The sequence below is a fragment of the Dermacentor albipictus genome, chromosome 9 (genome assembly GCF_038994185.2).
Source record: "Dermacentor albipictus isolate Rhodes 1998 colony chromosome 9, USDA_Dalb.pri_finalv2, whole genome shotgun sequence".
Classification (NCBI taxonomy): domain Eukaryota; kingdom Metazoa; phylum Arthropoda; class Arachnida; order Ixodida; family Ixodidae; genus Dermacentor; species Dermacentor albipictus.
This window is the reverse complement of record NC_091829.1, coordinates 66827969-66841840: the sequence shown is the minus strand read 5'-3', so window position 1 is coordinate 66841840 and position 13872 is coordinate 66827969. Positions and strand designations below refer to the sequence as shown.

General features: G+C 48.8%; 1 protein-coding gene across 2 annotated transcripts in view; it reads right to left on the bottom strand.

Annotated features, from left to right (window-relative positions):
* LOC139050093 (phospholipid-transporting ATPase ABCA3-like) overlaps positions 1-13872 on the bottom strand; it is a 92485-nt gene that overhangs the window by 30368 nt on the left and 48245 nt on the right. Inside the window, exons 1-3 of one of the 2 annotated variants that reach the window (XM_070526301.1) lie at positions 10420-10495; positions 9380-9434; positions 281-597 (exon numbers count right to left, since the gene is read on the bottom strand). In XM_070526301.1, the coding sequence (XP_070382402.1) occupies positions 281-526 (246 nt within the window). In that variant the 5' untranslated portion in view covers positions 527-597; positions 9380-9434; positions 10420-10495. Of the gene's footprint in view, positions 1-280; positions 598-9379; positions 9435-10419; positions 10676-13872 lie in introns of those variants that run through there. The other variant, XM_070526300.1, reaches the window with a different exon arrangement.

Genomic DNA, 13872 nt, shown 5'->3' with positions numbered 1-13872 from the left:
CCACTTTCTGATTATGAGGCACGCCGTAGTGGAGGACTCCGGAAATTTCGACCACCTGGGGTTCTTTAACGTGCACCTAAATCTAAGTACACGGGTGTTTTCGCATTTCGCCCCCATCGAAATGCGGCCGCCGTGGCCGGGATTCGATCCCGCGACCTCGTGCTCAGCAGCCTAACACCATAGCCACTGAGCAACCGCGGCGGGTAAGATGCCATCAACTCGCGTTTGTTGCTTGCCTAATATATAACGCACGTGAGTGCTGCACAGTAGCCTCGCTTACCAAGTACACGTAGTACGGGCTGATTCCTTTCCTGGCCTCGTCGTCGTCGTCGAGGAAGACGCGGGCGTCGGGGTAGAGCTCCCGCAGGGACACCGGCACCCGGATCACGGAGGAGGTGGCGTTCTCGCGCTTCGGCTGGCCCGCGGCCATCCACTGGAAGGCGGCCACCAGGACCAGCACGGGCAGCATGGCGCCGAGCAGCGTCCGCCGACAGCGCGTCCGGAGGAACAGCACGCGCTCCAGCATCAGCGCCGCGGCGCGCGCGCAGGTCCCGGGCTGCGAGCCGCGGGTGCTCACCAGGGTTGCCAGATTGGCAGCTGTGGGGCGAGGGGGCGCGGACGCGTCTTTGAACCGACGCCGAGGCGGTGTCGATCGTTCGCGAAGGTTTCCGACTTCCATGCAGCCGCGCTATCCCACGATAAGCACGATAAGACACGCACACTCTTAAAACGGTTGCACCCCTTGGGGTGTATATTTGTCCCACAACAACAAACGTCATCTGCCTTGCTTGCGTTTCCTTTCCTGAAAACTCGGCGCTCGCTACTTTCCTGTCGAGAATGCTGCGTCACACTGATAACGCGCATGCCGTTCGTGACTGGGAAGTACCGGGCTCGCAGCGTTAAAGAAAGGAAACGCGGGCAACACGGATGACGATTATCCTTGTGGGACAAGATACGCCCCAAAGGGTGTAAATTTTTCTAAGAGTGTAGCGTTTGTCGATGAGAACGTGTACTACCGTGACGGAGGATTCGACGACACGCGCGGGAGCGCGCGCGTACGTCTTTCAACCGATTCCGAGGCGGTGTCGTTCGCGAAGTTTTCCGTCCCATCGCGGTATCAGACGATGAAGCAAGATAAGCCACACAACGCTTGTCGTTGAGAAGGATGACAAGTGATACGATGGTGCGTTCGACTCACTGCGTGCCACGCTCCTATATACTCGCGATTTGCGAGTGTTCGAAGTCCTCTCGAGATCGCAACCAGAGAGAGCCCGCCCCCGTCAGAATGTTTGGCACCTCCCAGACCCATCGGAGGAGCCACACCTATGCACCCCTCCGAAGCGCTTAGATGAACAGTTTACAGAACTTCTTATAGGATGTTGCCATAAAGCGTACACGCGTTTTGCCAAATTAGGCAGATGTCCTTGCGATGCATAAATATTCCAGTTCCCGAATTATCCTTTGTACGTCGTAATTTACGTTGTTAATTTATTAGTGTTGGACGAGATTACGCTACAGTGCTTTTTTATATGTCTCTTATTTATGCTCGTTTAATTCTTCAATTATGTTATTCATACTAAAACCTGTAATTCTTCCTTGTTAACGATTTGGTGAAACTGCTGTAATCTGCGTTTTATTACGTTTAGTTTGTAAAGGAGGTCCCACTGCAGTCTTTCACTTCGGGACCTCCTTCTGTATATTAACATCCTGTAATTTTTCTAATGATAACAATTCAACCGATTACGATTCTGATGTGCAGAAACCACAGGGTGGTCCACTGTTAAAGGAACCGCTGTATGTTATTCAATTACTTGGGATATACTAGGGTAAGAAAGACCACGCAGGTGGGTTTTCATATATGCAAATAAATTGTATTTGTTGTTTCGTATATATCAATGAAATACTGTTGTAAATGAACATAAGATTCTCGTACAAGTTGAACGAAAAACTAAACTAGAACGTGACAAGGGGTTCAACCGCGACATGAACAGAAATATGAGTCCCAAAAAATAGTGGTAAAAGTACTTTGCTAACGGCTTCGAGGCAGAATTTATCGCTTATAATTACTGAAAAGTACGAATAATCTGTATAACACATACATAGCATATAACATATAACAAGTGATCGCTCATATTCACCTAAATCTCTATTCAACCCACGCGCAGTGAAAATATCTGGGCGTTTATCCGAAATAACTGGGCTTTTTATACCTTTGTCACAACGAAATGTTTGCCCCTTTATATAGAACGCTTCAACATGCCTACGATTCTGGTCTGAGTCTTGTATTTATATTATAAATTGCTGCATATATCTATAGACTTTGCGCTCTTTGGCCGGAGATGCCCCTGCCCCATTAAAACCCATAAATCATCATCCCGAATTTCCCAATATTCCCTGCACTGTCGGCCGAGACCCTCTTTTGCGTGAGCTGCTCGCCACGCGAGTGACATAAATCAAAACCGTATTTACTGTTATTGTCAAGCCGAGTTACAGTCGTGCATTCGCAATAATTTATCAATAATTTACCAAATTACCGTGGCACCCTACAAGAATTTCCAGCGTGCCCCCCCCCCCCCCCCCCCCCGTTACCACCAACACCCCTGGGCTACGTTACGAAAACCTCCTTCGAATTTCCCGCCCTATTTTCTCGGTGTGAGTCGCGCCAATGTCGCTAGATGCCGCCACTGTTGCCACGGGTGCGGGTTCAAATTTAGTTTGGAAGACAGGCTCGGGAACGTCGATGAAAGTAAATGGGCGGCTAACGTACGCGGTTATCTGTGACTCAAACGCTTGCACACAGAATGGAGGAAGAGGTCAAGAAAGCTGGCAGCAAGGTGCAGGGTGATTGATGGCGCAAATAAATAACCAGGAGTCATCAAACAAAAAAAAGGGAGAGAGAGAGAAACAGCGACAGTAAATTTGATGCAAATTATGGAAACAAAAAAAAAGAAGACCACGGAGATCTACAAGAATGAGGAAAAACAGGAAATAGAAGGGGAAATCTGTGGCACGGTAACACGAAGAGCAGTGCCTTGTTATTCGATATCTGGTCGCCTGAGGACGCAAACGTACCGGAACAAACATTCACAATGAGATGAGACGTGTGTCTTCTGGAGCAAAAAATGCTGACACCACCCGGTACGTTCTTATGGAATGCGAAGGTATTCACCCAGCGAGACTTCTAACTAACGTACACCTTCCAGAAGAACTTGGATTTAAAGGGGATGGAAGCGCCAACCGGTCATCAGTAGAGATAAGCAGGAGTGGTTTAGATTGATACGACCGGATGCTTTACAGGCATGGGATCTCCGCCCTGGAAATCTATAGTGAGATCTAGAAGATCTAGCGGCACTGCCTGGTATGTCCTCCGAGACGAGAAGCGTGGGAGATCTATTGGCCTCGAGCTCCACCACTGGAAAAGCTGGCGCCACCGTCGGCGTGACGTGCTAGGAGGGATCACGTGGACATAGCGGCCGCGTCGGCTGCTTCGGGCGCGCCGAAGCGAGCTGAAAACGAGTTTAAATTCCCTCGTACGCTGCGGTCCTCATTTAGTGGCGAAATTTTCCCGCTTCGAGTGTCTCCTTTACAACGCTTGAAAGCACTACAATAGGTAGTGGCCGCCTTTGAAGGCGCGCAACATGGTAGGCTATTGCTCGGTGCCGCAGGGCCGGACACACGTAACGGAGGCCGGTGTCAGCCTTATTCACGCGTAGCCGCAGGACAAGAAGCTGCGTGAAGCTTGGCTCGCGAAACATAAAACCGGCAAACAGTCAGCGGCTACAACTTGGGTATGCAGCAAGCACAGACGCGAGGAAGATTTCTGCTACGGCGCCCGGTCTGTGATGTTCTGAAAACGCGCACTGAGACGCTCGCCCGAGTCCGCTGCCCGACTAATGTTGTGACGGTTTGGTCTATGAACTTGTCGATGCTATAGATACTGGCAAGTTCACTGGAGTGGAAAGGCAGCGGAAGAAGCACATTTAAATAAAGCATGGCATATGGTCATGTTTGTGTTATGAATTAATGCACTGGATTACAAAAAAGGAGCAGCGGGAAATTGCACGCTGAGAACACCGATAAACATACAGTGCGACGCAACTCGAGAAATAGTATTGAAAGATCAAAGAATTTAGAACAAAAAAAAGATTGAATTGACGCGACGGCACATCACAGTCTCCGTAGGCGTCGAAGTCTCTACAATGAAATTATTTTTGAACAGCTGTGATAGCGCCCACGCAACAATGGTTGCTTGGATAGTGTCAAATGCTCATATTCTGCGGCCTAATAAGCTCATGGCACGGTGCGAAAACGCGCGCGCTGAGAAAGCGAAACAGTGCGCGGACAAGCATGCAGACGCGCAGTCGGTCGCAGCGAATCTGCGCGATCGCTGCATTGAGGCTTCGTTCTATTACACTCCATTTAGTTATAAAAACACTATAAGAACATATTTCACATGGTTTGCTCTCAGCGTTTACCTACCTTTCACGCAAGAAGCCAGTTCGAGAGACTCCATCGCGGCGACCGCGCGCAGTGGCGTTCACTTTACGTATTCGGTAAAGAGATAGCGTCTGTGAACAATTGTGTGCTTTCAGTTTGCCCAAGATTATTATTTAGACAGTAAGAAACTTCTCTCGTTTCGAAAGTACTTACAGAAATGTCCGGGAGAGCTCACGCGTGGTGTTTTCAGTGAGCGCTGACAGCAAAACCTACGAGGAGCGCGCCACGTGATCCCTCATACTACGCCAGCGAGGCGCTTCCGCTAGATGGCGACTCCGCAACTCCTCGCCGCCAATAGTGAGATCTAGTAGACCTAGCGGCACTGCCGGGAAGTCCGCGCACGTCCTCCGAGACCAGAAGCATGGTGCGCGCCGGCGTCTGCGAATTGTTCCCTCGCTTGCCGCAAGCCCTAGTGTGGCACATAATACTCGGTAACCCGAGTTGGCTGGGAGGAATTCGTTGCAGACCGGCGCACACCTAATACGTAAGTGGCGCAGCTCGCAAAAGCGTAGGGTTGAGCGCAATTCATTGAAAAGCGGTACGCATCCAGTGCCTTTGTGTCGCAGCCTGTTAATACGTCGGCTTGCCCTTGTGACAGGAACCCTTGTGATGTGCGTTCGATACCGCTCCACATCGGGACTTTGTTTTGTCATTATAGAGCGACACATCCCCAGTGGCACATTAATTCCAATTATTCCAGACACTTCACTAGATCAACTTGTAAATAAACTTGTGCTCTGATATCATATCTGTAATGAAACCCATGAATTTTGTACTGTACGATTTTTTTACAGCGACGCTGTTTATGGCTAGGTTCTGGCGGATCTCGTCTCCGTGGAGAGAGGCCAACAATTTTTCGTACGTGGGCCGACACTGAAGATAGTGCAATGCCGGGCCGACCCACGGCGGAGGTGCAGTTCGCGATTAAGGGGCCCACATTCGCCGCCTCGCTTGTCATCCTTCTTCACAGAGTGGCGGGACACTGAATTTTTGTCGACCTTTTTTTTTCCTGATTTATTTTGTATTTCATCCCCGGTCGTCTCACGAGATGAACCAGAAGTGCTGCGCAAGAAACAAGCGTGTCACTCGATGCTCGCGCCACTCAAACAATGACTAACCCTCCCCCTTCCGTACCCTTCACCCGCCCGCCTCCACCTTATATTTCCAGACGTCTACACTAACCCCAACTGCCGGTGCTGTGGCATTCACGCGGCTACGCTTCCGCATATGCTGTGGGAGTGCCCAGCACAGTACACACAGACTAACACCACGACTCTCTCGTCGAGGTTGCATGAGGCTCTGCGGAGCTCCGCCCTCGACGACCAAACCTGGGCAACCCAGCACGGCCGCGAGGCGGCGGCGAGGCAAGCCCTCGACGTCCCTTCACGGGAGGCTTAGGCCCGGCCATCATAAAGTGCTGGTTGTACAATAAAAGTTTATTCCTCCTCCTCCTCCTCCCCTTCCGGGAAATGGGGGCAAGCGAAGCTTGTCCTGCGTGCACCTGACCTTCGTCATGGTGTAAGTAACCCACAGGTAACGGTGCCCGATTGCTTCCGCCTCCCGCTCACTCATCTAGGGATTTTCGCATTGCTGTAGGATTCCCTGGGCTCGGGCGGCTCTAACGGCTGGATCGGCACGCGGACGGCGAGCCTTTTCACACGCGAGTTCTCGCCGCCGCTCGTCGAAGGCTGCCCGTTCCTCGGGGGAATGCACAACGCGTGGCCGCGTCCCATCCGTTTTTCCGAGACTGAACTGAACGTAAACGAAGCCCTCGAAGATCGCGCGAAACCGTTCCCTGCCCTTTCCCTCCTCGGCGGAAGCGAAACGACGCTGATTGGTTGCGCGCGTGGTATGAGCGCGCGCCTATGCAGCTGGAACCCTTGCCTGTGACTCACGCTCAGGCGCCGGCGCAGCTGTCATCTCATCAAAATACTTTTTTCCCGCAGCTGCTCTGCTCTGGGAGCAACCAGGTTTTTCTGCGTGAATACGTCGCTACCGAAAATTGTGAGCCGATACAAGCCTCGCTTGGAAAAGAGAAGTATCGCTCCGATTAGCGCTAACACGCGTTCCAGCTTGTGTTCAAAACGCGCGCGCTCAAAAACCGAAACCGGCAGTGTGGTTCGGGTATTAATGCCGGCAGCTTGGTGCGCCACAGTGAATTCGGCCGCTGGGCTCTATGGGAGTGTCCCTTCCTTAGTTTACAGAAGCAGATGTATCTCCGCATCACAGGCCCTACATAATTTCACAAGGATCGAATATAAAACTCTAGCTACAAACCGTTTCAAAGAGGTGAACATGCAAGGCATTTATTTTGCACCTCTTTCGTTTCAGCAACCAAGGTGGCACACGGTTCCTCTAAAACATTTCTACAACTATTCGTCTAAACTGCGAAGGTGTTTCTTTGTTTGAAAACATTGTAATTTCTTTCATAAAGGAGCACAATACCTTATTTCAAAGTCTTCAATATATCAGCCAATGGTGGTTGAAATCTAATAATCACCACTGTAGCGAAAAGAATCTATAGCATGGCTATCTTCTACCTAATTTCCATTTATAAGGCTTCCGAAACGCCTCTCCTACTTACGAAAATACTGATCTCACTGCACACCTGATTGAGTGCCTCTCGTAATTGGGAACAGCGAATACAATATATTCCCCATTACGCGAAAATCCTTCCGCGGCGTCGTGACCGGTGGATGGTACGAAAAATCACCGACGGCGCAAAGCGTCAAAAACATGTCAAAAATGCTCAAATTGACGTCGCATTTCGCTCGGAGGTTCCTGTAAGCAAAGTAATTTAATGCACTTGAAAATAGAGCTTGCTAAATTTCGGCTTGGGTGGGAATCGAACCCGCGTCTCCATAGTGATAGATGGGCACGCTTTCTAGACGCTAAGCGGCTCCACGGTTCTGGCTGACTAATTGAGCCTACTGGATGTACTCCATTGCACACCTCACGTCTCAGCCGTTCGGGTGAATAAAGCCGTGGCCTATTTCACCATAAGCACTATAATGGTTTCGCATTCCCACGCGTAAGTAGTCCTAAGTATCCCTGACGTACTTTTACGAAGAACCAACTACGGTTACCATGGAAGAATGAATGTACCATACACTGGGAGGTGCTTATGTGGGGCACTATGTGCTGCCACCATCTGTTACGGGTGGCGCTCCCCTGACTGCCCTACTCTACCCGTATGCGCGTGAACTAAGCGTTACTTCAAGAGCCACTTCGAAGACCAATTCAAAAACCCGTTCCACGTCTCAAACAGCAGCGTCTGGCGTCTTCGACCGAAGGCGAAGCATCTCAACGGCAGCGTCTCAAAACGCCACCCGTCACTGGAGGAATGCGAGAACGCTCCTCCTTTCCATCATGCGACTTACTTTTTGCCGCTGTGTGAGACTAATACTTTCGGGATCAGACCATGAAAATGGTACACAACAAAAAAAAGAACTCGGCTAAGGTCCCATAGAAAGCTAAACGCATTAAACATTCTTAAGATTCTCGCAGCTTGGAGCGAGGCATTCGCAATAAATTGGGCGATTTCGCAGCCGTTTAAAGTTTTGCAGACGACACCGCGAGCTCTGCGCTTCGCGCTTGTATTGTTTGCACCGCCCAAATTTCGCGAGAGGCCCTTTAACCGAACACTTAAAGCACGGTTGCACTAGCGTTCTTGCATCTGTATTTTTTTCGCCGACATCGTAATGCAGCCGCCGTTTTTCGGGAATCCTACCTGCGACCTCGCACGCAGCAGCAGAGCTCTAAGAGCAATGAGTGGGCTATGATGGTGCGCTGCTGAGCTCAGGGTCGCGCTATCGACTCTCACCTCGGCGGTCGCATTCTCATGGTGGTGGAATTCAAAAAAGCGCTCGTGTACCATGCGTTTGGTAATGCGCTGAAGAACCCCGTGTAGTCAAAATTATTTCCGACTCCCCACTACGGCGTGCCTCATAATCAGATTGTATGGTAATAACAGGCAAAACGCCAGGTTTTATTACTATTGTCATTAAAGCCACCGACTGACCTCGATGAGCGCATCTCCCGAGACCCGAGGGCACAGAGTTAAAATCGCTTTACGAAGCGCTTCTTATTACGGAGTGGTTTATTGTCGCGAATTATAACCGAGACACATCGCACGGGGCTGGCAAAACAGTGAGCTAGAGATTCGTAGGTGCGGAACTTTGACAGCGTGTGTCGCGCTCACATCATCATCATCATCATCATCATCATCATCATCATCACTATTGTTGTTGTTCTTGTTTGGCATCCCCTTGTACTCGTAGCGCCCAACTTTTGTTCTCGTAGCGACATCTGGTAGCAACGTTACGAACTTGAAATACACATTGTTTGCATACCACCGTTCAGATACTGAAAAGAAGCGTCTCTATGTACACGGAGAAAGTGGCTGTCTCGTCAAATTTCTTGCGATAAACAATGTTACTGTTTGCCCAAACACACGGGACCAACACGCAACATCATGTGGTGCCGAATACAGAGACAAATGTGTAACGTCACGTGGTGCGTTGGCATGACGACGCTATATCCCATATTTTTTTGTCATGACTCGTTACTTAGAACACACGTGACGGGTGCGTGCTTTTCGTCTTCTGCGACAGCACAACGTTCTAGCTCAACTAGGGTCAATTTTCTCGAAATCTAAATATAATGATATCACTAAACCATTTCCATGAAGTTCAGCCCACATCTGACTTTATATGCCGGATGATTATTTTATGCAACTGCTTCCGCGTGAATTTCCGAGAAGGCTTGAAAGCAACTGGCAATATAATGTGCTATAGGCGTTTCAGGTGGACGTTAGCTTGGAATCAGTATTTTCAAGAACATCCGAAAAATGAAAACGTGATGCAGGAAAAGCGAGACGTACGCAATTGGAGTCCCAAGATGTTTTCTCGCTGAGGGACACGCTAGCCAGGGTCAACCTGCGGCGTATAAGTGGGATGCGTTTCAGTCGATGTATTGCCGAAGAATTTCTTTTAACACTAAATAATAAGAACGGAAATACAAAGAGTGCATTCTTTGATGTTCCGATAACCCTTTAACGCAGCGCTTTCTCTCAAGGGTGGCGCCGATAGTAATGTCCTGCCTACTTCTCATTTCTGTATCTCTCTCTCTCTCTCTCGTTCCATCGTGTCCTTGAGCTAACGCTTCCTTCGGGCTGGCTCAGTGGTCTGTCATGCTACTACGGCGAACAGCAAGCACAAAGAAGAGCCGCCCAGCAGACCGAGCTAGCCAGCCGGAGCAAGTGCCGAAACGTCGCGGTGTCCTGCTGCCACGTCACCACGTTGTGCATCTTGACGTCACTACAAACACACGTGCATCCTGAGAAACGACGCCATCAGAACTACAGTTCGTAGAAAAAAGCTATTACAGCGCAATACGTCGCGGGCTGTGAGAGCCGCCTCTAACTTTTTTTTCTCGCATTTCTATTGTCGAGGGCGTCCCCACTATAACGCAAAGACCTATAATAATAATAATAATAATAATAATAATAATAATAATAATAATAATAATAATAATAATAATAATAATATTAATAATAATAATAATAATAATAATAATAATAATAATAATAATAATAATAATAATAATAATAATAATAATAATAATAATCTTTATTTCTATCTTTCCACAGAATACAGAATGAGAGCGGACGTAAGGGTAAAAGCCGCATGCAGCGGCTTGAAAAAAACCCCATTACGCCCCACATGACAGTATGACGAGAAACAGCTTAATTATGACAAATAGCGATGAATGACGAATGGCGAGCCGTAGAAGTGTACTGACGCGAGATTTCCGACTCAGAAGTCGGAAATCTCGCGTCAGTACACTTCTACGGCTTTCTTTTAGTTTAGTCCGAGCAAGGTATGCGGGCTAATGACGTATGAGCGAATGCAAACGTTATACTTGAGGTAGATGTCCTTGAGCGTGGAGACGCCGAGTCCGATGGAGCTGATGCCAAGCTGCGCGCCCCGGGTCTCGAGGTCCAGGAACATGCGGTCGAACCCTCGCGTCACCACCGTGTGCAGAGCGATCGTGGCGGTGACGGGCGACTCGCGCAAGTAGGCGGCGTCGGGCGCGCACCTCTGTACGGCGGACAGCACCTGCTGGCGCTGGAACGGCACCGACGTGTTCTTCGCCAGGGTCAGCTTGTAGCCCACGCCTGCGCAGTTACGCTACGTGTTGGGCTATCGCTAACACGAAGCACGCTCTCAATAGAGAATTTTAGTGCGTCCGGTATTCCGGCAAGCGCGGGCGGCTTGCCGGTTTAGTGGGGGCGTAAACGTGAGCGGCCAGATTGGTGGCGCCAGCTGGTGGCGCAAAGCTCAACCACACTAACACAAAGCTAATTACTACATTCTGCTTAGCTGCCTGAGTGAATTTCGGCAGCGGCGTAATCGTGTTCACGATTACGCTGCCGCCAAAAATTTGCACCAGCAGCGAAGCAGAATATAGTGGGTTACTGCAGTTTTAGCTCTGTGTTTGCCTGGTTGAGCTCTACGCCACCAGGCGGCAGCACCACTCTGGCTGCTCACGCTTACGCCCCCGCAAAGCCGGCAATCCGGCCAAACCGCCACCGTTTGCCGGAATAGCGGACAGGCTCAAATTCTCAAATAACCTCCAGCGAGCCTACGTGCAAGCCGCTAATTACTCCTGCTGGTCCACCGGTCCGTGCGCTGCGCAGTACGGGTGGCGCTTGCAGGTTTGGCTAACCTTGGGTGGTAGCAGTAGCATTGTGCTTACAGGTTCCAGTACAGGGTATTTGGGAATCATAATGACAGGCTTTGCCTCAAACTAGCGGTGAAGTTTGGAACAAAGATGTGAGCACAACCGACAACGAATGAATGACTTCTTTTTTAATTTCTCAATGCCTAACCTTTTTCCTTGTTTCCCCCTGAAGCAAACTACTTCAATACTTCAATCGAGATCTGAAAGTACTTGAATTTGAGGTCATAACATCCAAAATTTGTGTAACACAATTTGCTACCACGAAGCTAAATATGTGGGCTTTGTTAAGGAAAAAAAAGCAGATATTATAGCGAAAGCACGCTATAATGTCTGCATTTTTTCTCCCGGGACATAATTTGTGTTAAAAGGTGAACCGTCTCGCATCCTACCACATCCTCTCAAACAGTTGTCTTCCGCAGCGTTGACGACTGCCTGAGACAAGATATCTTTGGATGACTATACGCGTATGACGTCACAGACTAGCGTTGTCTAGCTTAAGTGTCCCGTTCGGACTTTGGAGCTTTGAGTAGACATGTCGGGAAATTGCGATATTTGCCCCAAAGAGCCGAGCAATTAGCCCCAAGCACTGTTTTTCTTCCAATCATTGTCATCATTCCGTTCCTTCTCCACCTTTACCCAGGCTGCTCATCCCTAATCATGCGTGAGCCACGCGCAATACGTTACGGTGCGGTGAGCAGGCTTTCTGCTTCGCTCTCAACCAATCTAAATCTGTCTCTCTAGAAGAGGCTGATTATGGATGCCAAAGAGGTCTACTTAATCGCATTAGCGTCTAATCTGAATTCGTTTTGAGCGAACTTCTACGAAACCCAGAAAATGACAATTTGAAACCCAGAACATGGCAATTTTTGAGTTGCACACGGCTACAGCGAAGACACAACTGACACTTGCGAACAAATTGCCCCCGCGTAAAATGTTTCTTTACGAACCCCGCTTACATGGCGGCGACGTTTTGTCCTCAACGAGCCACTGACCGCTGGGAGTCAAGATTTGGAGGATGCTTATGCTTCGCTTTAAGAATGGAACGTGATGTTCAAAGATCCCTGACTGCTTCTTACGCTTCTCGGCAACTGCAGCTCATGTGACCGTTTTGTTTACCGGGAAACGCTGGCAGTGAGCGCTATGCACGAAGGCGGGGTTGTGGTAGAAACGCGGCCTCTTGCGTGGGCCGCGCATGCGTGGAGGCAAGCGCCATCTGGATGGTGTTACAAGGAACCGGGCGCCTCGCTATATGAATGGTAGAAACGCTAGAAAAGGGGTTTGTGATTGAGTTTCCGCGTAACAAAATTATGTTTTCTCGTGTATTCGAATTACAGTCAGACGCTATCATGTCTGTAGGTTGTGTGCAAATTGTACTTCGCAGTTTTCTGGAGCATTTTACTTTGAGAAATTCAATTATTTCAGTAACGTCTTTGAGCTATATGGAGGGCCTGCGTCATTGGGTATGCGTGGTACGGACTTATTTATCGCTCACAAGAAGGTCGACGCTGGACGCGGTACGCTGACGCCGGATTTTATGAAACACCGGGCCCTTAACGCTGTCGCGCTAAAACAAGCACAAGACATCAGCCTCGGAAGCGTTCTTCATATTGTGGACGTGGCATGACCGGGCCGTCAGCCTTTCAGAGCGAGACATTGCTATTATCATCGACGACTTATGATGGATTGTAAATAAATGTCTGAAATTTACATAAGTTTATGCCAGGGTACTGGAGACTTCACTGAAAGAAAGTCCAGGTGGTAGAATCACATCTGTGTGTTTTATAGTGACCTCCATAATTGCAACATAATTAAATATCTACGTATTATACAGTCAGTTCTACTACGTTTCATCGTTAAAAAATGATTCATTCGTTGGAATTACACGCGCTAGTAATTATAAGCTGCAAGTATCACTAGAAAGAACATAATTATTTCGAACCGAAACGCTCCACATCAAACGTCCAATCAAACACTGTAGTTTCTTTCCCAAGGCAGTCTTCCGTAACGATAAATTTCACTGGGAAGTATGAATTAATGGAGATGCTTTTGGTAAACACAATGTTCAGCTTATCGTGAGCTAAATGTTCGTGGTCTATTACCTCTCACCACTGTACGGAAGTGTCAACAATAAACAATAAGTCGTGCGCATGAATCTATACGCCATGACTGAAGGGCTAGGCGAAGAAGCACCCAGGTTTGGGAGGAAGCAGGCAGGCGGAAAGTGACAAAACAAGTCAAATAAATAGCATACGGATGCCTATTCCCGAACTTCTCGCACCTAAAGTAGCCGCGTTTATCACGTACGAAGGGTGGAAATAAAGTTGGTGTCGAGTTTGTCTGGAAGATGGCAGAGTGGCGTCATCGACATTATCGCCACATTACGATACAGCGCGAAATTTGCCACCATCGTGTGGCGTAACGGCTCAATATGACAGCGCTGCTTGTTAAAAAAAAAACATAAGCACGAGCGTTGGGTGCGTTTCTTGTGGGTCTGGTCGCCTCTGTCAGCCGTCTAAACGATGATAGGAACGTAGTGAGCCAGCCTATCGTGACGTCATGACACACATGTCTTCTGAAAAAAAAAAAACAGCAGCGATTCTATAGAAACGATCATTATCGGGGATTTGCAGA